At 65.1% G+C, this 26,248-nt stretch overlaps 8 protein-coding genes across 8 annotated transcripts in view; 4 read left to right on the top strand and 4 right to left on the bottom strand.

The window, feature by feature from the left end:
• Positions 1 to 577: 577 nt before the first annotated feature.
• Positions 578 to 4,413, bottom strand: EMIHUDRAFT_449655 (hypothetical protein; the record flags this gene model as incomplete). The annotated part of the gene is made up of 12 exons (XM_005783452.1): positions 3,742 to 4,413; positions 3,504 to 3,645; positions 3,349 to 3,389; positions 3,155 to 3,262; positions 2,916 to 2,939; positions 2,553 to 2,764; positions 2,281 to 2,322; positions 1,962 to 2,124; positions 1,699 to 1,830; positions 914 to 1,548; positions 771 to 837; positions 578 to 652 (listed from the first exon to the last, which is right to left on the bottom strand). The coding sequence occupies exons 1-12, from the start codon at positions 4,354 to 4,356 to the stop codon at positions 578 to 580; spliced, it is 2,256 nt and encodes a 751-aa protein (XP_005783509.1). The 5' UTR covers positions 4,357 to 4,413.
• Positions 4,414 to 4,842: 429 nt separating this feature from the next.
• EMIHUDRAFT_434382 (hypothetical protein) lies at positions 4,843 to 8,817 on the bottom strand. The gene is made up of 3 exons (XM_005783453.1): positions 8,795 to 8,817; positions 5,411 to 5,873; positions 4,843 to 5,331 (listed from the first exon to the last, which is right to left on the bottom strand). Exons 2-3 carry the CDS (start codon positions 5,858 to 5,860, stop codon positions 5,212 to 5,214), a joined length of 570 nt encoding a protein of 189 aa, XP_005783510.1. The 5' UTR covers positions 5,861 to 5,873; positions 8,795 to 8,817; the 3' UTR covers positions 4,843 to 5,211.
• Positions 8,818 to 11,118: 2,301 nt separating this feature from the next.
• Positions 11,119 to 11,866, top strand: EMIHUDRAFT_352837 (hypothetical protein; the record flags this gene model as incomplete). The annotated part of the gene is made up of 3 exons (XM_005783454.1): positions 11,119 to 11,350; positions 11,395 to 11,569; positions 11,626 to 11,866. Coding segments are annotated over 3 exons (648 nt in total), but the record flags the coding sequence as incomplete, so codon positions are not given.
• Positions 11,867 to 12,368: 502 nt separating this feature from the next.
• EMIHUDRAFT_449657 (hypothetical protein) lies at positions 12,369 to 14,551 on the top strand (the record flags this gene model as incomplete). The annotated part of the gene is made up of 6 exons (XM_005783455.1): positions 12,369 to 12,656; positions 12,795 to 13,157; positions 13,416 to 13,517; positions 13,727 to 13,775; positions 13,846 to 14,035; positions 14,106 to 14,551. 6 exons carry the CDS (start codon positions 12,369 to 12,371, stop codon positions 14,470 to 14,472), a joined length of 1,359 nt encoding a protein of 452 aa, XP_005783512.1. The 3' UTR covers positions 14,473 to 14,551.
• A 2,609-nt stretch (positions 14,552 to 17,160) lies between these two features.
• EMIHUDRAFT_449658 (hypothetical protein) lies at positions 17,161 to 20,165 on the top strand. Its single transcript, XM_005783456.1, has 11 exons — positions 17,161 to 17,534; positions 17,650 to 17,819; positions 17,996 to 18,459; positions 18,706 to 18,883; positions 18,958 to 19,011; positions 19,085 to 19,122; positions 19,197 to 19,241; positions 19,320 to 19,400; positions 19,500 to 19,535; positions 19,608 to 19,735; positions 19,874 to 20,165. Exons 1-11 carry the CDS (start codon positions 17,280 to 17,282, stop codon positions 19,934 to 19,936), a joined length of 1,512 nt encoding a protein of 503 aa, XP_005783513.1. The 5' UTR covers positions 17,161 to 17,279; the 3' UTR covers positions 19,937 to 20,165.
• Positions 20,166 to 20,258: 93 nt separating this feature from the next.
• Positions 20,259 to 20,648, bottom strand: EMIHUDRAFT_203187 (hypothetical protein; the record flags this gene model as incomplete). Its single annotated transcript, XM_005783457.1, has 1 exon — positions 20,259 to 20,648. One exon carries the CDS (start codon positions 20,646 to 20,648, stop codon positions 20,259 to 20,261), a length of 390 nt encoding a protein of 129 aa, XP_005783514.1.
• Positions 20,649 to 22,572: 1,924 nt separating this feature from the next.
• On the top strand, positions 22,573 to 24,136 carry FBA4 (fructose-1,6-bisphosphate aldolase class II; the record flags this gene model as incomplete). The annotated part of the gene is made up of 5 exons (XM_005783458.1): positions 22,573 to 22,635; positions 22,749 to 22,889; positions 23,006 to 23,101; positions 23,174 to 23,338; positions 23,441 to 24,136. The coding sequence occupies 5 exons, from the start codon at positions 22,573 to 22,575 to the stop codon at positions 24,134 to 24,136; spliced, it is 1,161 nt and encodes a 386-aa protein (XP_005783515.1).
• A 1,206-nt stretch (positions 24,137 to 25,342) lies between these two features.
• EMIHUDRAFT_434384 (hypothetical protein) overlaps positions 25,343 to 26,248 on the bottom strand; it is a 2,340-nt gene continuing 1,434 nt past the window's right edge. Inside the window, exon 6 of the mRNA XM_005783459.1 lies at positions 25,343 to 26,185. Within this exon, the coding sequence (XP_005783516.1) occupies positions 25,601 to 26,185 (585 nt within the window). The 3' untranslated portion in view covers positions 25,343 to 25,600. The remainder of the gene's footprint in view (positions 26,186 to 26,248) is intronic.

Below are 26,248 nucleotides of genomic sequence, written 5' to 3' on the forward strand. Positions count from 1 at the left end.
GGCTGGCGAGGAGGCGGTGCAGGGGGACGGCGGTGACGACGGGGCGGCCGAGCCGCCACGCAAGGCGCCGACGCTAGACAGAGCTGTGTAGCAGACATGACGACTCTCTCCACGCGAGATACACTGTCTCATGAGCGTCTCTGTGCCGTACCCCGTGTCCACTTGAGAGAGTGTCAAGCTATGGTTGGTCACATGGCAATTGGCATGAGCGATGACTCCGAGATGGCGTTAGAAGAAGTATTTTACACCTAAAACCCCTTGTGTACGGCTTCACACACCCACACGTAGTTGCTATATGGTGTGTAGTGACACACCATCACACGGTGCATTCTTTTTGATGTCGAGAAAAAGTGCATGCAATTTGGTTGCAATATGCGTTCTCTGATCTGAAGATAAGCGGTGTTGGCTGTTGCATGGTGCTCGCATCTCTGTTCTCGGCGCGAAATCGACCGCCGCGCAGGCACGCACCGCGTCGACAGCGAGAGCCTTGACCTGGACAGCCTGAGCCTCCTGACCGCTGACCCGCACACACACAGGATAGCCCACACACACTCACACCGACAGAGAAACGTGCGACTCAGATGCAGACAAGCACCCGACTCCAGGCCCTCCGGCCCGAGCTCCCCTCTCCCGTGACCAATGCCACCCGCTCCTGGTCACAGAAGGTAGGCGAGAGGGTCCGCGTCGCCCGCTTCCGACGCCTGCTCCCCCTCGCCCCTCCCCTCCCCCCCCTCGCTCTCGCCCTCGGCCCTCCGCTCGTAGATGAGGACATACGCGCCAGAGGTGACAATGCCGTCGGCGCGGGCGGTCGACACGTGCGCGTCGTTGAAATCGTGCCTGCGCCGACGCAAGGGCGGGTCAGAGTCCCGCCGCGCGAACGGCGCGACGCGGCGGCCGGGGGCGGGGCGCGCACCAAGCGCCGCTCTCCGAGTGCCTTGCAAAGGCCGTGTAGTGGCCCGACGAGAGCCCGCCGTAGTGGTTGCAAACCGCACGGAGGTCGTACAGCGCCGCGTCGTCGCCGCTCAGGCAGTGGCGCGACAAGTCGAGCCCCCGCACCGGGAAGTCGATCATCGAATCGAGCTTGCGCCGCCAGCGGCCCGTCGCGTCGGCCGTGAAGCGCTTCAGCTGGATGATGAGCACGGGCGGCAGCGACCACACCTGCAGCTTTTGCCGCGCCTGCCGGTGCTCTCTGCAGCGCGGGCAGTACCACGCGTTCGCCTCGTCGAGCACCTCCTCCTTCCCAAACAGGTCAAAGCAGTCGAGCAGCGGCACCTTGTCAGGCGCGCCCGAGTGCTTGCTGCACGGCAGACTCGTGGCGGCCGCGCTGTCCGCGTCGAGCAGACTCCGGCTGTAGGGCGGCTGGCCGCCCGCGCCGCACCCAAACGCGGTGCTGCTCCAGCGCAGCACCACATACTGCGGTCCGCTCGCGCCGGCGCCGAACGCGGCCGCGCTGCCGTCGTCGATGCGCCGGCCGAGCCCGTCGCCCGACGCCGAGTCGGTGACGTAGTACGAGTCGTCCGACCGCCGCAGCTCCCACGCAGGCTCCGCCTCGGCCGCGCGGCGGCCGACCCCCTCCCCCCTCGCCCCCTCCCGCTTCCCCCCCTCCCGCTTCGCCCCCTCCTCCCCCGCCCCCTCCTCCCCCGCCCCCTCCTCCCCGCCGCCCGGTGCGCCCGCGGGGCGAGGGCCGTCTGGCGAGACGGGAGAGGCCGCCTCCGCCTGGTCGGACGGGGCGCTCGCGTACCGCTGCAGCTCGCGCTCGACTGCGCGGTGCAGCTCGGCGCCGCTCGCGGAAGCGGGCAGCGAGAGGAGGAGCGGCAGGCCGGCGTACGCCTGACGGGACGGAGCCCGCGGCACGCGATGAGAGCTGCGGAGGGGGGGGGGGGGGGCAGAGCGCGCGCTCGCGCCTCCGCGTCTCGTGAAGCGGAGGCCGAGCCTGAGCCTGGCTTCGCCGCCAGCTGCACCAACACCACGGGCAGCAGCGGCTGCCGCGCCGCCTCGCCCTGCTGCGGCGGCGGCTCGGGCGTGCTGGCGGGCGACGGCGGCTCGACCACCACGAAGTCCTCGGTGCCGCACTCGTCGGTCGCCCCGCCGCTGCTGCCCGCCTCCTCCGCCCGCTCCTCCCGCCTTGCGCCCGCCTCCTCGGCTGCGGCCGCCCCCGCCGCCGTCGCCGCGCCCGCCGCGCCCGCCGCGCCCGCCGCGCCCGCCTCCGCTGCGGGCGCGGCTGGCGCATCGCCCGCGGCGGAGGGGGCGCAGAAATCGACGCCCTCGCCCACGTCGTACAGGAAGATGAAGTCGCCGTTGTAGAGCCGCTCCAGCTCGTGGCTCGGCGTGAAGAACTTGTGCACCTTGTGGGCGAGACGTAGGCGAGATCTCGCCGAGATCTCGCCGAGGTGTGGCCGAGGTGTCGCCGAGGTGTGGCCGAGGTGTGGCCGAAGATGTCGCTCAGGTGCGGCCGAGGTGCGGCCGACTGTACACCTTGTGCTCGAACACCTCGCACGCGACCAGCCGGCCGCGCGGCAGCCCAACCTGCTCACGGGCCGAGCTCTCTGCACGGCGTCTCTTCACAGCAGCCGGCCGCATGCCGCAAGCGGGCCTGGTCCGCCGCCTCAGAGAGGAGCGCCTCGATCGTCCCGCTCCGCTCGAGCTCGAGCGAGAGCCTGCGCATGCTCCCGTCCGCGCGGCGCAGCGTCGCGTGCACGACGCGCATGCCGGCGGCGCCGAGCGGGAGCGAGATGGACTTGTACGGGTCCATCGTGATGGAGACCTAGCAGGCGGCGCGGCGTGGACGCGTCCCGGACTGCGCGTCCCTCCGCACGGGCCGCGGGTCGGAGAGAGGTGTGAACAGCGTCTCTTCACACCCACTGTTGTGAATAGGCGGGCCGCGGGTCGGAGAGGGCGATGCGGCGGCAGATGACCTTCTCGCAGACGGGGCAGATGACCTGCAGGAGCAAGAGTGAGAGGGTGCGTGGTGGCGGGAGGGGCGGGAGGGGGCGGGAGGAGGAGGTGAGCAAGATGTGGGAGGTTGTGCGAGGGTGCGAGAGGGGGTGCGAGAGGGTGTTGTGGCGTGGCCTACGACTTGAAGAGGCCCTGGACCAGGTCGAGGAAGTGTCTAGGAAGTGTCTAGGGAGTGTCTAGGGAGTGTCTAGGAAGTGGCCTGCGACTTGAAGAGGCCCTGGACCAGGTCCGACACGCGCGAGTCCTCTCTCTGGCGGTGCCGCTGCAGCACCTGCTTGGCTATCGCCCCGTCCGGCTCGCCGCTCGCCTATTCGAGACGCACTCACACTCCCACCCTCCGCCCATTGCACACCCGCCCGACGGCTCGCCAGCTCTGTCCTCGAAGTTCTCGACATACGGCTTCTTGCGCACGCGGTTGACGTCTTCGTGCAGCGCTGCGGGTGTGCGTCGGTGGGGGTCGGTGGGTGTGTCGCGGGCGAGGGCCGCGGAGTGGGCCGGAGGGGTTGGCCGACAGGAGCTGCGCGGGCGCGTGGCGTGCGACCGCGCACCGTCGACCACAAAGTTGCACAGCTCGTGCGAGTCGTGCTGCGAATAGCCGAGGAACTGCGGCGCGTGCCGGCCGAGCACCAGCTTGAACTCGCGTGGAGAGACGACGCTCGACGGGCCGAACCACATCTGCCGCATCAGCGCCTACCTCGCCGCAGGAGCAGAGGTCAGCACGGCGGGACGGGCGTGGGGCCCGCCAGGGCCTCCCACTGCTCGTCGACTGCGGCGGCAGAGGCGCACCGCGTAGGAGCGTGCCAGCTGGCCCTGCGTGCCGTCGCGGTTCTCGGCATTGAGCTCGCGCTCGTAGGCGCCGGAGGTGAAGTACTCTCTCAGCGGCGCGACAGCGGCGAGCGACTGCAGCATCGACGCCATGAAGCACGTGTTGCCCAGGTTGGAGAGGCCGACCTTGCCGCTGTGCTCCGGCACGCCTCCGCTCCCGTCGAGCGGACCGCCCTCCTCGGCGGCGGCGGCGCTGCCGGCGGGGCTGCTGCTGCCCGCCGCGGTCTCGATCGCGCCCCACCCGGCTCCGGCGCCTCCGAACAGGTCGTCAATCTCCTCGGCCTGCTCCGCCTCTGGCCACTCTCCGCTGTGCATGTGCTCCACGAGCACGTGTTGGCCATCGCAGAGCCGCGCGCCATCCAGCGTGGCGCTCATATCGCTCAATGCGCCGTGCCGCCGCTCCTGGAAGTAGTCCACCAGCCGCACGTCCGCCTCCTCCAGCGCGAGCGCCTCGGCGGCGGCACGGCGCAGCGTGCCGACCGCCTCGGCTCCGTCGAGCTCGAGCGGCTCGCCCGCGTCCGCGCGGCGCTGGGTCAGCTGCTCGTCCCGTGAGAGCAGCACCAGCCTCAGGCGCATGACTAGCTGGCTCAAGTGCGCGGGCGTGGCGACCGTCTATGCTCGCGCGTCGTCGGCCTCTCTCGCCACGGCACGGGCCAGAGATGCACCTGAAGCTCCTGTATTCCCACAGCCAGACAGACGGCCGCGCGTATGCGCGTCGTCGCCCCGAGAGCGACCGCACAGGCACGCAGCCGCCGCAGCTGCCGCTGCTCTCGGCCCTCCCCGCATCCACCCAGCCCCTCGTTCCCGAACCTTGATTCTTTTGCGGCATGCGGCTTGCGGGTTGCGGGGCCCCGGGGCCGCAGTCGAGTCGGCACGGAGCTATCAAGTGGGCGCTGGGCGTGGGGCGGGTGAGCCGCGTGCGCGACGCGTACCGGCGTACATGAGTTGTATGAGAGAGAGCGCAGCGGGTTAACGGTTCGTATGTAAATTGTAATTCGTATTTCGTCACAATTTTGGGGTTCCTTCACTCCGCGTGTCGTACGCGCCCGGGGGCGGAGGATGGAGGGGGGCAAATCTTCTAGTATATAAAAAGAGGGCGGGCTGGCAGGTCAGGCGTGCGGCGCGCACCGCAGAGAGGGGCGGCGGCGCACGACACGCGGTGAAGCGCAGACAAACATGAGCACAGGCATAGGCGGTGCCGCCGGTCCGGCTGGCGGCAAGACTGCAAGGTGATGAGTTGTGGTTCACTGCTGGCAGGATGCGGGTGGGATGCGGGACAGGCGGTTCCAACAAATGTCAAGACGGGCGGAGACGCGGAGACGGGCCGACGCAGCGCGGCAGCCCGCGCGGCAGTTCTGGTTAATCACGGGACGAGCAAAGGCACCGGGCGGCTGGCGGTCGCCGCGGAGGGAAGAGGCGCCGGCGCGGCGTCTAGTAGCCGCCGGAGTGGCGGCCGCCGTTGCGCGGCGCGCCCTGGACGTGTTCGCCATGTGGGCCGCAGACGTCGATCGCCTTCTTCTTGCCGCGCTCCTCGATGACCTTGAACTCGACCTGCGGGCAGGCGCAGGAAGGGGTGCCAGTTGGGCGCGCGTCGGGCACGCGGTGTGTGCGCGGTGACGGCAGCGCTCACCTCCTCCTCCTCCATCAGCGAGCGGAAGCCGGGCGCGGAGATTGCCGACTGGTGCACAAAGAGGTCGTCCTCCCCGCTGCGCGGCGCGATGAAGCCAAACCCCTTCTCGCTGTTGAACCACTTGACCTTTCCGATCTGTTTGCCATCCGACGGCTCAACGCCCTCGGGCCAAGCGCGCGGCTTCGCCTGGCCGCCTCGGCCACCGCCGCCGCCGCCGCCGTTGTCGCCCTTGACATAGTTTCCATGCGGGCCCGTGACATTGGTGGCCTTCATCTTGCCGTCCTCCTCCACCGGCACATACTCGATCTTCTCGCCCTCGCCGAGCGAGCGGAAGCCCTCTGCGTGGATCGCCGATTGGTGGACGAAGAGATCCTCACCGCCGCTGTCGGGCGTGATGAAGCCGAAGCCCTTTTGCGAGTTGAACCATTTGACAGTGCCGGTATCCGGCATGCTGACAGGAGGCCTGCGCCGCGGCGACGCAGGTGCCGTGAGGGAGGGCTCCGACTGCACTACTCAGCAGCAGCGGACGCAGTGCCGATTACGCAGGTCTGCGCAGCGGCCGCGGTGGCTGCGGCGGCCCAGCTCACGGGGTGACCACGCGCGGCACAGGCGCGCGGCGCGGCGGTCTGGCTGGGAGAGGCGCGAGAGGCTGACGGCCGCCGCGCAGCAAAGGGCGGTGGGTGGCTACGATAGCAGGCTCTCTGCCTTGTGTGAAGTTGGGTGCCCTGTGACGCGCCAGAAAAGAAAAACGTGGGCGAACCTCGTCGCTATCAGCTATCGACCTACCGTGTCCTAGACCCCCTGGCTGGGTGTCTTCTTCCGCAGCTTTCATCCCTCGCCTCCGTCGCCCTGACCCTCCCTCTCGGCAAGCCGAGGGCCCAACTTGAGAATCGTGCTTTTTGAGTGAAGGAAGTCACTAATTCAAACACTTGGTATTGCTAAAAATCTCTCTCTCTCTCTAATTCAACAAACAAAAAGCCGCGCGCGGCAGCGTTGACCGCACGGCCTACTCGCCCAAGTACTCGCTCTCTTTTATGTCCCACCATGCAGAGCGCATCTCTCTCTCTGTTGTGCGAGGCGTGAACCGCGCCATTCGCTCTCACCTGGCAACCCTGTCTGCACGTCTCGCGCGCGCGTGAACAAGGCTCCAGGCCCCAAATGACGTCGCTATCAGCTATCGACCTACCAGTCCTAGACCCCCTCCACCATGCAGAGCGCATCTCTCTCTCTGTTGTGCGAGGCGTGAACCGCGCCATTCGCTCTCACCTGGCAACCCTGTCTGCACGTCTCGCGCGCGCGTGAACAAGGCCCAAAGCTGTCCCCCCCCCGCAAACTTTAACCCTCCATAAACATCATTTTTCAGGGGCTCCAGGCCCCAAATGACGTGTGAGTGTTAGAGTTGTTTGGTATTGCTAAAAATCTCTCTCTCTAATTCAAACAAATTATTGCTCTCTCTGAAGTCTGAGTGAAGGATCTCAAAAAGTGAAGGTTCTTCACGTGAAGGGCCACACTCGGGCTCGGAGGTGCAGACCCCAACAAATAATTTCGCGCCGCCTCGCCGCGCGCCGCTGCTGCCCTCGCCAGCAGCCGCCGCGGTTGCGCAGCGTCCCGTTGGTATTCGCAGCCAGAGGACTTCCTTTTGGGCAGCCACGTCCGTCAGCAGACAGCAGCTTGCTGCTGGCACACGGCCGCCCGCCAGTGAGCAGTTTCGGCTGAGCGGGTCGTGCAGAAAACAGAACTTCTGCGCGCGGCAGCATTATACCGCACGGCCTACTCGTCCAATACTCCTCTCGCTCTCTTTTATGTCCCACCATGCAGAGCGCATCTCTCTCTCTGTTGTGCGAGGCGTGAACCGCGCCATTCGCTCTCACCTGGCAACCCTGTCTGCACGTCTCGCGCGCGCGTGAACAAGGCTCCAGGCCCCAAATGACGTGTGAGTGTTAGAGTTGTTTGGTATTGCTAAAAATCTCTCTCTCTAATTCAAACAAATTATTGCTCTCTCTGAAGTCTGAGTGAAGGATCTCAAAAAGTGAAGGTTCTTCACGTGAAGGGCCACACTCGGGCTCGGAGGTGCAGACCCCAACAAATAATTTCGCGCCGCCTCGCCGCGCGCCGCTGCTGCCCTCGCCAGCAGCCGCCGCGGTTGCGCAGCGCCAAAGGGCGAGAACTGGCCGACAGCTCTGCGTCCCGTTGGTATTCGCAGCCAGAGGACTTCCTTTTGGGCAGCCACGTCCGTCAGCAGACAGCAGCTTGCTGCTGGCACACGGCCGCCCGCCAGTGAGCAGTTTCGGCTGAGCGGGTCGTGCAGAAAACAGAACTTCTGCGCGCGGCAGCATTATACCGCACGGCCTACTCGTCCAATACTCCTCTCGCTCTCTTTTATGTCCCACCATGCAGAGCGCATCTCTCTCTCTGTTGTGCGAGGCGTGAACCGCGCCATTCGCTCTCACCTCTGGCAACCCTGGGTTTGACTGTTTTGGGGGGTGGGGTAGTGTGGGGTCAGGGGATCTGTGCATAACCCCCACCTCCCCACCCCACTACACACATGCAGGCATAGCGCCTACACCCTACCCCCCTACCCCCAGGTCTCCAGTAGCTGAACCTGTAATGGTAGTAGCTACGGTCCGACAGGGGCGACAGCGTCAGCCGTCACCTCACCCCCCGCCGCCCCTCCGCGCGCCCGCGCACCCCCTACCCCCATCTGCCTCCAGACGAGCTGCTGTAACGGTAGCGTGTACGGTCCGACCGTCAGCGTCACCTCACGCCCCGCCCCCTCCGCCTCCGCGCGCCCGCCGCCCGTGGATCTCTATTCACGTTTGTCTCTCTTACCGTGGAGGCGGGAATGGCTGGGGCGCGGCCACCCCCTACCCCTCTACCCCTGCGGCGGCAGAGCGGCCGAGCCCCACCCCCTATACCGCCCTGCACAAACCCCCGGCTGCTCGAGTACCCATCTCTCTTGGGCGGCGTCGATGTCCTCGAACCGCGGTCTCGGGAAACGCGTGGCCGCCGACGCCGACGCGCCGGCGGCCTTCCGCAAGGCCAGCTGGACTCTCACGAATCGTGGCCGCACGGCGACCGGCCATGGCGGAATTGGCGATCCTCCCGGGACCGAGCGAGCTGCCACTTTGAGGGGCGGTTCTCGTTCAAGCTGCGCATCGACAAGGTCTACAAGCAGACCGAACGCATCAGCTTTGGCGTGCCTTGCGACGCTGACCCCGCACAGCCGTGATGATCACACCGACGCTGTCGAGGGCTCGACATCGCTTGCCTGCATGCGGCAGCAGGGAGGCGCGCGGCGCGGCGGTCTGGCTGGGAGAGGCGCGAGAGGCTGACGGCCGCCGCGCAGCAAAGGGCGGTGGGTGGCTACGATAGCAGGCTCTCTGCCTTGTGTGAAGTTGGGTGCCCTGTGACGCGCCAGAAAAGAAAAACGTGGGCGAACCTCGTCGCTATCAGCTATCGACCTACCGTGTCCTAGACCCCCTGGCTGGGTGTCTTCTTCCGCAGCTTTCATCCCTCGCCTCCGTCGCCCTGACCCTCCCTCTCGGCAAGCCGAGGGCCCAACTTGAGAATCGTGCTTTTTGAGTGAAGGAAGTCACTAATTCAACAAACAAAAAGCCGCGCGCGGCAGCGTTGACCGCACGGCCTACTCGCCCAAGTACTCGCTCTCTTTTATGTCCCACCATGCAGAGCGCATCTCTCTCTCTGTTGTGCGAGGCGTGAACCGCGCCATTCGCTCTCACCTGGCAACCCTGTCTGCACGTCTCGCGCGCGCGTGAACAAGGCTCCAGGCCCCAAATGACGTGTGAGTGTTAGAGTTGTTTGGTATTGCTAAAAATCTCTCTCTCTAATTCAAACAAATTATTGCTCTCTCTGAAGTCTGAGTGAAGGATCTCAAAAAGTGAAGGTTCTTCACGTGAAGGGCCACACTCGGGCTCGGAGGTGCAGACCCCAACAAATAATTTCGCGCCGCCTCGCCGCGCGCCGCTGCTGCCCTCGCCAGCAGCCGCCGCGGTTGCAGCGCCATCGTCCGGACACTGGCGGGGCGACTTGCCACACCGATTTCAACCCACGCGACGCGCTCGGCCTCCGCTGGCGGCTGCCGCAAGAGCGCGGCTGGCTCACGACAGCGGTTTTCCCCTTTCCCGGATAGGAGAGTGCAGAACGTCTGGAGTGGTAACTGTGTGTGGACGTGAGATCGGATCTTGGTTACAAGCACGGTCGGACTAGCCTCTTGAGCACTTGAGCACTTGATAGGGTCGATTCCGCATGGTACGGGACCCCTCGATCGTCTCGCCCACCCTCACTGGTGTGTTCATTGGGGGGGTCATAACAAACACGGTACAGGATTGAGGTGCACGCTGCCGAAGCAGTGCCGTCCCCCCTCTCCCCGACGGCGATGGCGGTGTGACCGATCGAGCTACAAGAGGAGCTTGTTCAGCAGGACTAGCCTCTAGCGATTCACACACACTCGTTTATGTTCCCCTCCGAGCTTGACACAGACAGAGCTCAGCGCCTACAAGGAGGCAGCGGCGGGGACGGACACAGACACCCCGAAGACGCCAACGACGGCGACGAAGATGGAGAGAGGAGCGAGGACGAAGAGATGCCCGACCGCACAACAGAGCCAGGGCCGAGCGAGCAACCACCCGAAACGGGCCATCCAAACGAAGGCAGCCAGACAGACGACGAATTCACAGTGATGGACGTAGACGAGGAACAGCCAGAGCACGAGGCGTCCCAGCCGCAGAGGAAGCGGGGGCGATTTGAGAATGAACGTAGCGATTCAATGGGTCAGGCAGAGGGGGCGAGCCAACAGCACACAGAGGACGGGGGGCCGGTGACGTACGGGGAGGAGCGCGCACGCACTGCAGGGGACGAAAGGCACGAAGGCGCCCCCCCGCCGGGGTGGGTGCGAGGAGGCGAGACGCGGGGGGCACAGCTTGGACAGCAGGCGCGCAAGAGACAGAAAGCCAGGGAACAAAGAGGAGGCAAGTAGGGGGGGTGGCTCGTAACTGAGGTTCGCCTTCAGAGACAGCCGCCTCCCCATGTGGTGATTGTTGTTCATAACGATATCCCTACAACCACGATCGATGCGAGGACGCAAGCCCACACCAAACTCGGCCATTCCAACGGCCAGACCGCTCGCTTAAGGCTGATTGGCTAGACGAGCGGTCTACCCCCGACGGGGCGGCCTGGATCAACGGGGGATGACATCCTGCCTCCCGGCACGCCGGGAGGAGGTGGGTGCTCCGCCGCCGGACCCCCCCCTCCATCACCCTCGCCCAGGGATCTACAATGCTGTCTTAAGGTCCGACAGGTTCGGCACCGGGCACCGCCTCGGTATACAAAATGCGCCTGCGGGCGGACCCTTACAGATCACAGATCACAGAGCTCAGCGCGAGCCCGCTAAAACAAGGAATCGTCCGGCAAGAAGGAGCTCTCGATCGATCGATGGATGGGGGAGAGCGAGAACTGTCAGACAGAGAGGTGCTCACAGGGAGGTATGATGCACTCCAAAACAAAAGCACGATGACAAGTAGAGAGATTTCCAGCAATACCAAACAAACAAACAACTCTAACACCCAAACAAAGTCCCAAACAACTTTAACACTCACACCAATCCTAGAAGAGAAGACGTAGTGCATCCGAATCGACCCTATCAAGTGCTCAAGTGCTCAAGACGTCAAGAAGTGACCTCCTTATCAGCAGCTTATCAGCTCGTGGTCGGCCGCCATCGGGCCTCCGGGCCTGCTGCGGCGGCGCGGCCGGTTGAGGCCGGGCTCGGCCCGGCCCGCGACGGCTGGCCGCCGACGAGCGCGCTCGCGCTGCTCGTCAAAATGGCGGCGGTGTCGATTGCGGCGACGGTCGTTCAGTCGCTCAGCGCTCAGTCGTCTGTCGTCTGTTGTCGCATTTCGCACACGCGCGCGCCGCGCGACCCGCGTCGCTCCGCGAGGGCATGAGCCTTCCGCGATTCGATCCCGCAGCCAAAAGCTGCTCGCTCGAACCGCGGCCGACTCTGCCATCGCGGCTGCAGCTGTTGAGCTCTCCAGAAGACTGGTGCCTGATATGCTGCCTCCCTGCGGATGCTGCCGGCGAGCCTGGCGGTCCGCGGTACTACAAGGAAGTGCTGACTCGATGCCTTCCCGCAATCTTCTACCCGTACGACTCGGAACACGAATGTGACAGGACCATCGGGTCCTTCGGCCACCACAAAGCGAGATCACCCGAGAGCAGCTGAGTCTGCCTCTGGCCTCGCCTCCCTCTCCTTCAGGCATTCGTGGCATCCTATGGGTCGACCAGAGTATCGACCTCTGGCTTGTCAGCCGCCCCACCGAGGGCACCATGAAGTACAGCGATCGCCATCTCGCTGGCCTCTCCGCGCCCCCCGACCGCGTCGAACTCACGGCGCGGGCTCTCTCGGCTACGGGACCGGCCCCAGCTTCGGCTGAGGGCTGACAAGCTGCCGAGCCCAAATCACTGTGAGAGTCGTGATTTCTTGTTGGTTTTCAAAAATCTCTCTCTCCCAGTCCTCGCTACCCAACGCAGCCAAAGGATATCCACCTCGAGAACCTCGAGAGAACACTCACACACATTTGTAACTCCCAACACAGAAGAATATAGGCCCAGCTTACGAGTCTGATCCGGGCGTAACGCCAGCACTGCAGTCTAATTCGCGAAAGAGATCTTCCTAGGAAGATATGTATGTAGGAAGGTGAAGAACAGCCCAGGCTCGGACTGGATGGACACACCAACGCGGTATGGCGTATGGGTGGACGCTGGACAGATGATGACGACACGCACGAGCGACACACAGACACAAACAGGCTCACAAGACACACAGCCAGCTGGCTGCCACACACCCTGAGTTGGCGTACACATAACACAGGGCCACGCCGAAAGAATTCGTGGGCGCGAGCTGTTGGCGGCACGACCTCCAAGCCCGGCTTATCTTGACTTGATGTCCCTCGGCAATGCACCGCCGCCGGCGGACCGGCCGCGCAAGGACAAGCCGAACAAACAGCCGCCGTCGTTCGACGTGTGCAAGCGCAACGCGCTGGGCAAGTTGGACAAGAGCCCAAAGGGCTCGCTCGACGAGCCGATTGCGCCGCTCGTGCACGCCATCAACGCCCACCCAGACTACGTGACCACCTCCTGCTGCTCCGGGCGCGTCTCGCTCTTCGCCACGGCGAGCGAGCAGACCAAGGGCTACCGCGGTGGCCGCTGGCTCCTCGTCCGGCACGCGACCGTGACTGCGGAGGAGCTGACCGCCGCCCTCGCGCCAGCCCTGACGGCGGCGGAGACGGAGGCGGCGGCGGACGGCAGCGGGGCGGAGGCGACGGATCTGGTGCTCTTCAAGCACGAGCCGGGCATCTTGCACGTGCAGTGCCGCGACGTCGAGGCGGCCAAGCGGCTGCTGCAGGTTGCGCTCGGCGCAGGGTACCGCGAGTCGGGCCTGGTGCTCTCGTCGTCGGCAAAGGTGATGCTGGCGATCCGGACGACGGCCAACTGCCTCGAGCTCCCCGTCGCGCGGCGCGGCGCCTGCCTCCTCCCGGCAGCCTACCTCGAGCTGCTCACAGCCCACGCCAACGAGAAGTTCGTCGCCAACCAGGCGCGCACCGACGCGCTGCACGCCGCCTTTGACGCCGCCTTCGACGCCGCCTGCCCCGCCGGCCCGAGATGCGAAGACTGTGCCGCGCCGCCCGACAGCGGTGGGTCCGCCGTAGAGCCCGAGCCGTCCCCGCAGATCGTCGCGACCGGCCCGCCGAGCGCTGACGGCGGCGGTGGCGAAAGAGGCGGCGGCGGCGGGGGAGGCGGTGGCGACGGTGAGGGAGACGGCGGCAGCGGCGGCGAGGGAGGCGACGGCGGCGGTGGAAGAGGCGGCCCGGGGGAGGCGGCGGTTGAGGGCGTGGGCGGCGAGGAGGAAGGCGAGGGCGGCGAGGGCGAGGGCGGCGAAGGCGAGGGCGAGGCGGCATCGAGCGAGGCGCACGAGGCGTTGCGTCGACAGGCCGCCGCCGCCACGCGCGGGCGCGTCAAGCACTTCGTCAACCTGAGCAACGGGCTGCAGGCGCTGGAGCCGCTGCTGTGCGCGCACATCCGGCGCGAGGAGGTTTGCTACTGCCGGCTGCAGTCGAGCCATTGCGAGCAGCGCGACTACGTCGGCGAGACACAGCCGAGATAGCAGCCGAGATGGCAGCCGAGATGGCAGCCGAGATGGATGGAGCCGAGATGCAGTCGAGCCACTGCGAGCGACTTTAAGGGCGTGGCCGGCTCGCTGCGCCGCGGCCGGAGTTGGTGACTCCCCTGCCGCGTGAGCAGGCGTGCTCGGCTCGCTCGACCACCACCTTTTGCTTCACCTCGCGCTCGGGTGCGCGAGCCGCGTGTACGAGTCATTACGGCGGGGGGGAGGAGGAGGACGGCGGCGGCGACGACAATAGGTACACGTGCCGCGTGTACGACTTCGGCTCGCGCCGCAAGCGATGGCCGGGCGAGGGGCTCGAGCTCTGCGTCCCGTCGGCGCTGTGGTGGGGCCTCGAGGTCGCGCGCTACTCGCTCGCCAAGCTATGGAGGCTGCCCGGCGCGGCCGCGGCGCGGTGCCTCCTGCACGGCCACGACGCGTCGTCACAGGCCGGCGGCGTGCTCCCACGGGCTTTGGCGTGGAGAGCGCCCCGTCACAGCGTGGCGCGCGTGTGACCAGGTCGACGGCGTGCTCTCGCGGCTGCCGCCGCCGCTCGCGCGCCGCCTCAAGTACTACCGCGCCCTCGCCACCACCGACGCCGTGCGGCTCGAGGCGGTCTTTGCGAGGACGGCGCTCGACGGGCAGCGCGCCGCCTTCGCCGCCATGCTGTGGAGGAGCATGCTGCCCGGCGCCGAGGCGGGCGAGGCGGCGGACGAGGGGCGAGCAGAGGCGGGAAAGGCTGTCGCGCCGCCGCCGCCACCAGAGAGCTTGGGGATGCGCCGTTTCGTGCCGGCCCTCTTCAGCGAGGGCGCGCGCTTGCGGGAGCTCGATCCGGAGTCAGCGGAAACTTGATCGTTCCTCTAGCCGAACGAAAAGAGAAGTATGAGCAGCGCTAGTCGCAGTGTGAAACCACTGCGTTCGACCCTTCTCGCTGGGGCCTGGGGATGAAAATTCTTTATTGCTTTTCGCTTTGTTGGCAAATCAGCTCAGAGACGGAATATCTGAGCGGCCTCTTCTATTTGCGCTCAAACTCTTTTTATGCGTGCCATACACACGCGACACCCGACACGGGGGCCGCGGTGCGCAATTTTAGGAGCGGGGGCCCCGGGGTGCCCGGAGGCGTGCTCCCCGTTTAGGAATCCTAGTTCCGACGAGCTGGCCACACCTTCCTATGGGCTAACCTCGGAATGTACCACCAGAATGGCTGTGCTGGCTCCTTCACAGCCATCTTACCTAAGGATGGCTGAGCTAGCTGCAGTGCAGCCACATCCTTCAGCCCGATGGCTGCAACACACACACAGCAGCCATCCTTAGTACATGGCTGGAGACGCACTACCGCAGCCACACACCGCCCGCCTCGAGCGAGGTGAGCCCTCTTGGCTGACCTGGCTACATCGCAGCCATCTTGGGAAAGATGGCTGGGGGACAGCCATTTCAGCCATTTTTCAGCCATCTACTATGGCTGCGTCATAGTACATAGAGATTGCAGCCGTCCTCCAGAGCCATGGCTGGTGGTAATTCGATGGCAGCCGATGGCAACCGTCCCGCGAGGCCGGGGGCGACAAGCGCGCAGCCATTTGTGCGTGTGGCGCGGGGGGGGGCAGGGGCGGCTCAGGATCACAGACACCCCTCTCAGGATCACAGCACCGGCGGGGGGGCGCCTCAGGATCAAGCACCCACGGCAGGATCTGTGGGGATCAGCAGACCTTGAGGGGGCGCGCTGAGGATCATGGGCCTGAGAGGGGTGCTGTCAAGATCACAGGGCTGCAAGGGTGGCACTCGAGATCAGAGCGCCAAAATAGGTGCAATACAGATCAGCGGCCGGAAGTGGGCGCAATAAGGATCATGAGCGCCGGAACGGGTGCAATAAGGATCATGAGCGCCGAACGGGTGCAATAAGGATCATGAGGGTTTTGTGGTCTGTGCGCGGACGGCCCGGGGAGCCTGCGGCGCTATTTTAACCTGCCCCGACAGAGTCTCTCGATACGGCGCGCGGCGGCGCCGCACCCAGCAAGCTGGGGCCGCTCCTTACGGACTCGTCGCTGCGCTCCTCAAGGCAAACACGGAGCGCGCTGCGCGCGCGGTCTACGCCGAATACTGCGGCCGCCGTCACGACTGCCATCCTCGGCGGCGCCGTGCGCGCGAGCGGCGCCGATGGCCAGCCCGGCGTCACCTCCCAGCGACAAGCGCATGAGCGACAGGACGCGCATGAGCGACCCGGTCCAGCGCACGTGATTGGGCGCGTGACGGTTGCATGATGTCAATTGCACCAACTTCGGCGCTCGTGATCTGTATTGCGCCCACTTCCGGCCGCTGATCTGTATCGCACCTATTTTGGCGCTCTGATCTCGAGTGCCACCCTTGCAGCCCTGTGATCTTGACAGCACCCCTCTCAGGCCTATGATCCTCAGCGCGCCCCCTCGCGGTCTGCTGATCCCCACAGACCCTGCCTTGGCCTGCACAAGCTTTTCCGGCAAACAAAAAGGAAAACAAAGGGTCCCCAGCACTTTGCGTTTCCGGAAATTTCCAGGGAAAACAGAGGGTGTTTGGTGCTCCATTCTGGAAACTCGCGAGTTTCCCTGAGTCTGAGAGCTGGTCTGGGGCAAAATCTGAGGCAAAATTGAGGAAATCGGCACGATACCCAGGCGGTCGCAGGGTATTTTCCAGCTATACCCGGGGTTTTCCAGGTATACCCGCAAAATACCCGGTATTTTGCCGATTTGGCTGATTTTGGGCCCAAACCAGCCTCACCCTCAGACTCGGCTCAGAGCCCGGAAAATTTGATGGTTTCCCTGGAGTTTTCCCGGGAAAATAGAGAGGAAAAGAGAGGGTGCTGTAGAGAAAAAAGGAAAGGAAAAGAGACGGTGTGCGAGAGGAAAAGCTTGTTCAGCCTAAACCCTGCCGTGGGTGCTTGATCCTGAGGCGCCCCCCCGCCGGTGCTGTGATCCTGAGAGGGGTGTCTGAGATCCTGAGAGAGGCTTATCTGGCGCGGGGGAGGCGGACGGCTGGCCTGCCATCGAATTATCACCAGCCATGCTCCGGAGGATGGCTGCACTGACTGTGGCCCCAGCCATAGTAGATGGCTGAAATGGCTGTCCGCACCCCCAGCCATCTTACCCAAGATGGCTGCGATGTAGCCAGCTAAGCCAAGAGGGCTCACCTCGAGGCGGGCGGTATGGCTGCGGTACTCGAGTAGTGTGTCTCCAGCCATGTCTACCAAGGATGGCTGCCGAGTGCCGTGTGTGTATTGCAGCCATTAGACTGGAGGATGTGGCTGCACTGCAGCTAGCTCAGCCATCCTTAGGTTCAGATGGCTGTGAAGGAGCCAGCGCACAGCCATTCTCCATTTGGTGGTACATTCCGAGGTTAGTTAGCCCTTCCTATGTGAGCTCTCAGTCGCGCTCGTGTTTTGTGTGAGGAAGGGCGCTTGGGTCTAAATTTAGTGCGTGTGAATGAACTTTAGAGCGCGCTAAATTCGCGCTAACTAAAGTGCACTAAGATGCAGTAGATAAACACTTCATTCAGTCCTCTTCACACCGGACACCGCACTAAATTTAGAGCCAAGCCTGGCGAGGTACTCCCACGCCTCTCGTGGTTTTTGTCTGGCCGAGTCAACCCGAGCCTCGGCGAGACTGCGTCAGCTGTTCCCACAGCAGGCTTGAAGTGCCCCTCTGTGTTGAGGCTCGCAAAAAAATGGGTGAGGTGAGCGTCGCTGACGACGAGTCCGACTCGACCGCCGACCTGCCGCTCACACTCGACCTCCTCCCCGAGGATGCGCTCACTCGCATCCTCGAGGCGATTAGCGGTACGCACCACGATCGGCGGCGCGAACTTTTCGCGGCGGCCTGCACCTGCCGACGGCTGCACGCCAGCGCGGCGCGCGCGGCACGCGAGCATGTGCTGTCGCTGCTGCCTCCCGACTGCCCCTGGGTCGGGCAGCCGCCTCCGGTGTGTCAAATATACCTCGGGGTGGGAGCACGCACGCGCAGACGCAGACGCTAGCACGCACACATCGCAAACAAGCCGACTCGGTCACGGCGGACACGCCGCCCGCTCGGCAAAGGTGTGGTCGCGCTGCTACGGCGAGGCGTGCGAGCTCTGGCGTGCGAGGTGGCGGAGCGCGCCCGATGATTTGAATCTGAACGAGGGGCATTCGATCGCCTGCCCGCCGCAGCCAGTCTTTGCGCACTCCGCCTCGCTGTGGCGGCAGAAGCTCTTTGTCTTTGGGGGCAGGCACTCGGAGACACGCCCAGACACACACACCCTGGACGCTCAAGCTCTCTCTCTCTCTCTCTTTCTCTCTCTCTCTATTCCCCCCCCCTCTCGCTCTCTCTCTCTCTCTCTCTCTCTCTCTCTCTCTCTCTCGGCAGGCTTAATTATCATTATTATATGATGACGATGATTTTCAGGCACACCGAGACGTACAGCGACTCGCTCTCCATGCTCGACCTCTCCGCCCCGTCGCCCCGGTGGGGGGAGGTGGCCACCCTCGGCGCGCCGCCCTCGAAGCGGCGCGCGCACACGGCCACCGTCTGCGACGGCCGGCTCTACATCTTGGGCGGCGGCGTCGCGCACGCCGAGACGTGCGGCGACATGCACTCAGTCTCGCTCACGCCGCCGCACACGTGGCGCGCCGAGCCGTCGCCGGCGCGCTGGCGCCGCTTCGGCCACACTTCCGTCCTCGTCGCCTCGCCGCCAGCCTCGCCGCCGACGCGCCGGCGCGCCCCTCCGCTGTGGTCGCCATCCCCCCTCGCCACGGGCTTGGCCCTCGAGGCGCTCGAGGCTGGCGTCCGAGAAGCGCTCGAAGTCCAGGCGGCGCGGGGCGTGGCCGGCGGCGACCTCATCGTATTTGGCGGGGCGAGCTACCGTCCGGGCGAGATGCAGCCGAGACAGAGATGCAGCCGAGATAGCGCCCGAGACAGGCACGAGAGACAGCCGAGGGACAGCCGAGGGACAGCCGAGGGACAGCCGAGGGATAGCCGAGGTACAGCCGAGAGACAGTCGAGGGACAGCCGAGTACAGCCGAGGGATAGCCGAGGTACAGCCGAGGGACAGCCGAGGGACAGCCGAGGTACAGCCGAGGTACAGCCGAGAGAGGGACGCGGCGTCCGTGCCGCAGGCGCTGCGCTCGAGGGGGACAGCATCACGCGTGCGTACGACGTGAGGCGCGCACGCTGGCGGGAGCTCTCCACCCGCGGATCGGAGCCGCGGCCTCGCTACCGCCACGCCGCGGCGCTGCTGCCCGCGCCTGCCGCCGGCGCCGGCGCCGCCATGGCCGTGTGGGGCGGCTATCTGCGGCGCGCCGAGGGCCGTTCCCCCGCCGGCATGCATGGAAGCTGAGAGGCCGGCCCGCGGCCGCGTGCCTCCGCAGGCGGATGGACGAGGGCTCGAACGTCCTCGCCACAAACGAGCTCTTTCTGCTTCGGCGGCCGCTCGCGCGCGCGGGAGGGGCGCGTGTCGACGACGCGTCCGTGACGCGTCCGCGGCATGTGGCGCAGGCTACACTCGCTGACGTGGGAGGCGCCGCGCACGAGCGGCGCGCCGTCCGAGCGGCGCCGTCCCGTCCGTGGCTCGCCCCGTGGCGAGTCGGCCACACGCGCGCCCCTGTAGGCCCCTCTCCCGAGCCTCGAGGAGGCCACACGGCGTCGCTGATCGGCAAGCGCACTCTCTGGCGGAGGCACGAGGCGGCGCGAGCGAGCCTGTTGAGCCGCCGCTCGTTCGCGCGCGTGTCAGGCGACAAGATTCTCATCTTTGGCGGCGGCCAGCTGACTCTCGACGGCGAGGAGGAGCGCTGGAACGAGCACGACCTGCCGGGTGCCACCCCCACGCACCAAAGTCTCCCCCCCCCCCCCCCGGGCCCCCGTCCCCTCCGTTGGGGGTGCGCCGAGGATCTGAGCCCCACCCCTTGTGCAGGCCTAGCGTGGCTCGACACCTCGTGCTGGGCATACGGCGACCACACGCGCGACCGCGGGCGAGGGGTCTGTGGAGCCCTCCCCGAACCTTCCGGGAACCTTCCTGTAGGCGCCCCGGCAACCACAGGCGAGGAGCCGGGAGCGCGCGGCGGGCACACGGCGCACGTCATCGGCCACGACGGCGCGATCTCGCTCCACATAGATCATAGTTGGCCGCCGTCGTTGCGGGGACAGCGGGTGGGGTTCACTCCTTTAGGCGCAATTTCGCTCCTCATTCTCGGCGGTCGCCGGTACGAGGCGCGCGCCTCTCCGCGCGGCACGTCCTTGGCACATCGCGCTGACATGCCCCTGGCGCGTCCCCGACATGTCCTGCAGGCGGGAGCTACCGGGAGGCACCACGGCCGCGCAGAGGCGCACGTGCTGCAGCTGGGCGGCTGACATGCGAGTTAAGGTGCTGCATCGGTGCATGCGTGCACACACTGTCGACAACCACCAGCCCGACGCTCACTACAGTTAACACCGTCGAGTCGATTCACGAGGCGCGCCGCCGCGAGGGCTCAGTGGAATTTAAACGACAGCGGGAGGCGGGGGGCGGGCGGGGCGTGTTGCGTGTGGTCATTTGTGCATTGACCATTGTGAGTTATCGGAACATATACAGGTGTCGAAAGGGGTGGGTCACATTCAGCGAGGGTCCTTGCGCACTATCAATTCGAGTCATGTCGCTCTCGCTCTACATCAACGTATCAAACCCTTCAGGGGATCAGGGCGCTGGCGGCTTGGGCGTGAAGCCAAAGGCGGGTGTTGCGTCGTTTGGAGGAGAGCCATCCTCGTTGAAGCCCTTGGGCTCCCAAAGGCTACCACCGAGCACGAGCGAGACGATGCCGGCGACGATGAGAAAGCCAGCGAAGCCGAGCGTGAGGCTCGACTTGAACTCACTCAACTCCTCCGGTGTCGGCTCTGGCGCGGATGGTCGGTCCGAGAGACCCTGAAGCGTGCTGTCGTACCCCCGCTCGGCGGATGCGTCCCGCAGCTTCTCCAGTGCCGCCCGCCCGCGTGCCTCCTCTGCCTCGTAGCGCCGTGAGCCGAAGCCTACACCCGCTGTTGACGTCTCCGGCTGCCCGCCATCAGGGTCGGAGGCGAGGCGCGGCATGGCTCGAACTCGTCCTTTTGAAGGAGCAGGAGCGTGCAGGCAGTGGACGGAGACGCAAAGGAGGAGCGCCGCTGCCCAGCACGTGTGGCACCGCATCGAGCGGCGAGCGAATTGGGTGCGCAGCGTGCCTCCTGGCTTTGCCTGGCACGGACTAAAAGAATTGTATCCTGGCAAAATCCTGCAAAGGTGGTGAGTGTGTGTGTGAGGTGGGAACGTGTCTGTCCTCGACCCAGCCCTAGCTTGGCGTCCCCGTTTTCTTTATTTCTTTTAGCGCCCGCCGCGCGCTTCCGGCTTGTTCCACCCAGACAAAGTCAAAGAAAGGCTCCAGACAAACAAAGAGAAAGAAAGGCGTCTCAGTTCTCGCATCTTACTGACTGACTGTCTGATGATGTGACGACAAAGACCCGCGTGTCGTCGCTGTCTGTCTGGAGGCTGTTCTCGACTTGCGTGTGGTGATCTTGCCGGTGGGCGACGGCTAGCGCATCACACACACCCCTCTCCTTAAAATCCCTGTGTGGTGGCGGCGTGCCGTCCTCCCATCCCTCCCTTGGGTTGTCTGTTTTCTTTCTTTCTTTCTTTACTGGGCACGGGACTGGCGCGCACTGGCACTAACACCAAAAGAATTGTAACGCCTGCCCCCTCGCTTTTGCAAAATCCTGCAAAGGTGGTGAGTGTGTGTGTGAGGTGGGAACGTGTCTGTCCTCGACCCAGCCCTAGCTTGGCGTCCCCGTTTTCTTTATTTCTTTTAGCGCCCGCCGCGCGCTTCCGGCTTGTTCCACCCAGACAAAGTCAAAGAAAGGCTCCAGACAAACAAAGAAAGGCGTCTCAGTTCTCGCATCTTACTGACTGACTGTCTGATGATGTGACGACAAAGACCCGCGTGTCGTCGCTGTCTGTCGGAGCACGGAGGCTGTTCTCGACTTGCGTGTGGTGATCTTGCCGGTGGGTGGTCCTCCCGCCAAGCTGCAGAAACGAGCTTTTAGTGGCTATAAGCATAGGCGTTTGATTATGTTGCGCGCGGAGCGCGCTGGTGCTTCCCGGACACGCGCGGAGCGCGCGCTAGCTGGACACACGCGCGGAGCGCGCTAGCTAGACACACACGCGGAGCGCGCGCTGGCTAGATACCGCGGAGCGCACCGCGGTAGAGTCTAGCAGGAGTCTAGTCTCTAGACACATGAAGGCAGTCTGTTGCAGTCAGTTGTGGCCACGCGGCTTCGAAGCTGGCCTGACATCGTAGCACGCGTCTGGCAGACGCTGTTCTCTGCCTTCTTCCGCGACATGACCACAAGCACCCAGTCTGACGATCAAGCAGGAGAGCGACGTGCGCGCGCAAGGTAGCGGCGCAGCTCCCAGGCGACTTCATCACTGCCGACGACGTCTTAGAGCTGCGCACGCGCGGAGCGCGCCGCTGCAGAACACGCGCGGAGCGCGCCGCTGGCCCGCTGCATGGGTAGGCGCGGAGCGCCGCCACTTGAGATTGGGCCTGTGGGTGGGCCGAGTGATTCCTAGGACCAGCGTGTGAGTCAAACTCTCAATAGAAATCGCATCTAGCCCTCCACAACCCTCAACATTTTCTTCGGGGCGCGCTCCGCGCGCGGCGCTCCGCGCCTGACTCCTTGAGCGTCATAGGCGCTGGTTCGCACATGTTCCTGCAGCTTGGGTCCTCCGGGGTTGCGGGGTTGTGCCTTTGTGTGACAAAAATGCCAAATCCGCGCGCGTTTATAGGCGTAGGTGCACGCCTGCTCTCTTCTCCCCCCTTGGCCTTAAATCCAAAGCGGCGTAGTGTGGCCTGGCCAGCCAGGACACTGGTCCGCAAGGGGTATCAAACGGGTGCCGGATCGGCCGCCGTAATCACCGTGACCAAGAGTCGAGTCGCCGAGTTCGGCCGTCCTCCCGTGCTTGTCTCTGCCCCTCGAGCGCTATCATGTCTCCGTGCCCGTTCAGTGGACAAAAGGCCGAGGACTGTGGCTGGATCTGCCAGGGCGATGTGATCGCCACCCTAGCCAATCCCGTGTAGACTCCCGTGGCACATCCGCCGTTCATCCTCACAGCAACCGTGCGCCGCCGGCCTGTGACTCCCCGTGATGACCACACGCGCAGGATCTCCTGGACCTGTTCAACTGGGCGAAGGAGAACAAGTTCGCGATTCCCGCCGTCAACTGCGTCTCCTCCTCCTCGATCAACTCTGTCCTCGAGGCGCCGCTCTCCCCTGATGACGACCAGCGTCACGGCTCTTTGGAAGTCACACAAGCCGCCACTTCAGAGAGACCTTTTGAACGCTCTTCGCAATGGTTGCGCGTGACCATTCCTTGCCAGCCACACCCCACCCATCTTCCCTCCCCCCAACCCGCCTCCAGGCGGCGAAGGTGTCTCAGAACCCTGTCATCATTCAGATCTCGCAGGGCGGCGGCGCCTTCTACTGTGGCAAGGGCATCAAGGACACAGACTACCAAGTGCCGCCCGCGAGTGGAGGCGGTGCGTAGCCAGCGCAGGCTCATGAAGCCCTCCCCTCCCCTCGCGATCAGGCGACGATTGCCGGCTCCGTCTCGCTCGCGCTCCACACCCGCACCGTCGCGCCGCTGTACAAGGTGCCGGTCGTCATCCACTCGGATCACTGCGCCAAAAAGCTGCTCCCCTGGTTCGACGGGATGCTGGAGGCCGACGCGAACTACGCCAGGGCCAACGGTGGGGTGCGTGTGCCGCACCCCCCCATCTCTTTGGCTCCTTAGCATGAATACGCGCTGCATCCCCCTCTCCGCCCCGTGCAAGCACCGGCTGTGCCGCGTGCGCAGAAACCGCTCTTTTGCTCGCACATGCTCGACCTCTCGGAGGAGACGGACGACGAGAACATCGCCACCTGCGTCGACCGGTTCACAAAGATGCAAAAGGACGGGATGAAGCAGTGGCTCGAGATGGAGATCGGCATCACCGGCGGCGAGGAGGACGGCGTCGACAACAGCAACGTCGACCCCGAGAAGCTGATGACCACGCCTGCTCAGATCCACGCGGTCTACAGCGCGCTGTCGCCCATCGCGCCCTACTTCTCGATCGCGGCCGCCTTTGGCAACGTGCACGGCGTGTACAAGCCTGGCAACGTCGTGCTCAACCCAACGATCCTCGGCAAGCACCAGGCGTACGTCGGAGAGAAGACGGGGAAGGCGACTCCGCTCTACCTCGTCTTCCACGGCGGCTCGGGCTCGACCAAGCAGGAGATCAAGACGGCGGTGAGCAACGGCGTAGTCAAGATGAATATCGACACCGACACGCAGTGGGCGTACTGGACGGGCCTGCGCGACTACTTCTTCAAGAACTGGGACAGCTTGATGCTGCAAGTCGGCGTGGTGTCGGTGGGAGGCGATCCGGACAAGCCGAACAAGAAGAAGTTCGACCCACGCGTTTGGCTGCGGGCGGCGGAGGAGACCCTCGTCGCGCGCGTCAAGCTGGCGTACGAGGAGCTCGGCGCCGTGAGTACGCTGACGCTGACGTAAGCGGACCTCAAGAGTGGCGTCCCCACCGACAGCAACCAACCTAGGCAAGGGCCCGAGATTCGGAGCGAGGGCCGGAGAGGTGTGTGGTGGCAAGATGTGAGGGCTGAGGCAGTTGAGTAAGGGGAGAGGAGCGGGTTTGCGCTGGCTTCCACACACGGTCTATCTAAAACACAACGAGCGCCTACTTCTCGATGTGGGAGCCGCCCCACAGCGGTGTGGTGAGGCCAAGGGATTTGCACGCAGCGGTCAGGTTAAACCTCGTGGATGGCTTACGCTCGCTCGGCCTTTGGGCCGCAGGCCGGCGCGCACGGCGCGCAGCGCCACGCCGCGGCCAGGCGTCCGCCGGAGGCTCGCCACGGATGAGGCTCTTTTGCAAGTCTTGCGTGCTGCGTCCCGTCTCGTCGATGTCGTGCTGGGTTGTTGCACGAGTATATGGGCCACGATGTCTCAAATATGAGGGGTTTTGACTCCTACCGGCTCCTGACGCTATCCCTGGCAGCTCTAATGACCAGGATCAGTAGTATTGTGATAGAGGGTGCCCATACTAGCGCAGGAGCTGCCACACTCGCCCGGACCGTCCCCTTCTGGGGCCGGTTCCGCAGCCCGCGAGAGCCGACAGCGGGCCGTGCCGCAGGTGCCTACTGCCGAGTGCCACAAACACTGCGCCGTCCCGCCATCACCTACAGGCTGTCTTGTGGGATGGTTGGGATGTCCAAACGCCACCATCTTGGCTCTTGCGACCTCAAACCCTCGAGCTGTATGGGTGGTCCTGACGTCGACAGACGCCCGAGGACCATGGTGAAGCTGAGCCGGAACGCGTCGACAGGTCTCGCCTGAGCCCGTGGCGGTCGCCGGCTGAGTCGCCGTGCACGAGCCGGTACCTCAGGCGTCACCTCCGCAGCCTCAGGTCTCACACTCCATCACCTCCGACGGGACGCTTTCGGTGGCACGCTCGGCGGCGAGTTTGTTGCAGCCCCACAGCGCGCACGGCGTCGAGCCTAATCGGTCTGGTCTGTTCGCGGCACTCACTGGGTGCCAGGGAGTGCCGCCGACACGCGAGCGGTGCTTCCCGGCAGCGCGCGCCGGCTGTGGGGCTGCAACAAACTCGAGACACGCTTTTTGGGACATTTTCGACGCTTTTGGCCCATATACTCGTGCAACAACCCTGCTGCAAGTCTTGCGTGCCGTCCCGTCGATGTCGTGCCTGAGCGCCCGCATGAGCGACCTGGAAAAACGGGAAGGAAGAGAAGCATGGGACCGCACGGGGCACACAGGCCAGACAGCAAGAGACTGCACGGGCCACGGGGGCACCTCTAGAGTCCTCGCCCTCCCCCAGCCCCACACACAAAGACAAACCGACACCCCAACGCTGGTGTCCAGAGTAGAGACACGCCGCAGAGCGAGTCTGAGAGGGCCTTAGCCGCGCTCAGACTGCCATCGTAGAGATCTGTGCCCGCGCGGAGCTCAGCTCCGGGGCCGGCGCCGCCAAGAACGCCGTTCTCGCCACCATGCTCCAGCCATGCAGAGCGAAGGTGTCCTTGCCGGCGGGCGCGCGCCGCGTTCCGCCCGCCTCTTAGCGGCGGCGGTCGTTGCTGTCGTCGCGGCGGCGGTCGTCGTACCTGCCCACGCAGGGCGGGTCAGGCCGGGCGCAGGGGGCCGGCGGCGGGGGCAAGGGGGGCGGGCGGCGGAGAGGGTGTCATCTCGGTTGCCTCTCGGCGCGCCGGTCGCGCTCATCGTAGCGGTCGCGCTCGCGGCGGTCGTAGTCGCGCCGGTCGTCATACCTGCGCCCGTCGCCCGGTGGTGGTGCCGCATCGGGCAGAGGCGGAGCCGGGGTCGCCCCTCCCCCCCCCGCCCGTCAGGCGGCGGCGGCCGGTGGCGGGGCAAAGCGGCAAAGAGTCCGACCGCACGCGCGGCCCGCATAGCGGCCCGCATAGGCGGAAGAGCAGAGTGGCGAAGGGGCGTAGGGAGGAGAGTCGAGGGGCGAAGGAGCGGAGTAGAGTGGCGAAGGGGCGGCGTAGGTTGGGGAGTAGAGTGGCGAAGGAGCGGCACTGCGGTGGGTGAGGCGAGGGCGTGGAGAGCGCGCGGAGAAGCCGCGAGGAAGCGAGGCGTTCG

The sequence above is a fragment of the Emiliania huxleyi genome, assembly GCF_000372725.1.
Source record: "Emiliania huxleyi CCMP1516 chromosome Unknown EMIHUscaffold_18, whole genome shotgun sequence".
NCBI classification, from domain to species: Eukaryota; Haptophyta; order Isochrysidales; family Noelaerhabdaceae; genus Emiliania; species Emiliania huxleyi.

What these genes read in the sequence shown, in the direction of transcription:
- EMIHUDRAFT_434382 (XM_005783453.1), bottom strand. Translation starts at nt 5,860, where the DNA reads ATGCCGGATACCGGCACTGTCAAATGGTTCAACTCGCAAAAGGGCTTC. An exon ending in CGCTGATGGAGGAGGAGGAG is followed by an intron (nt 5,332 to 5,410) that starts GTGAGCGCTGCC and finishes GCCTGCCCGCAG; the next exon opens with GTCGAGTTCAAGGTCATCGA.
- EMIHUDRAFT_449658 (XM_005783456.1), top strand. Translation starts at nt 17,280, where the DNA reads ATGGGTGAGGTGAGCGTCGCTGACGACGAGTCCGACTCGACCGCCGAC. An exon ending in CCACACGGCGTCGCTGATCG is followed by an intron (nt 19,242 to 19,319) that starts GCAAGCGCACTC and finishes CGCGCGTGTCAG; the next exon opens with GCGACAAGATTCTCATCTTT. An exon ending in CACCTCGTGCTGGGCATACG is followed by an intron (nt 19,536 to 19,607) that starts GCGACCACACGC and finishes ACCTTCCTGTAG; the next exon opens with GCGCCCCGGCAACCACAGGC.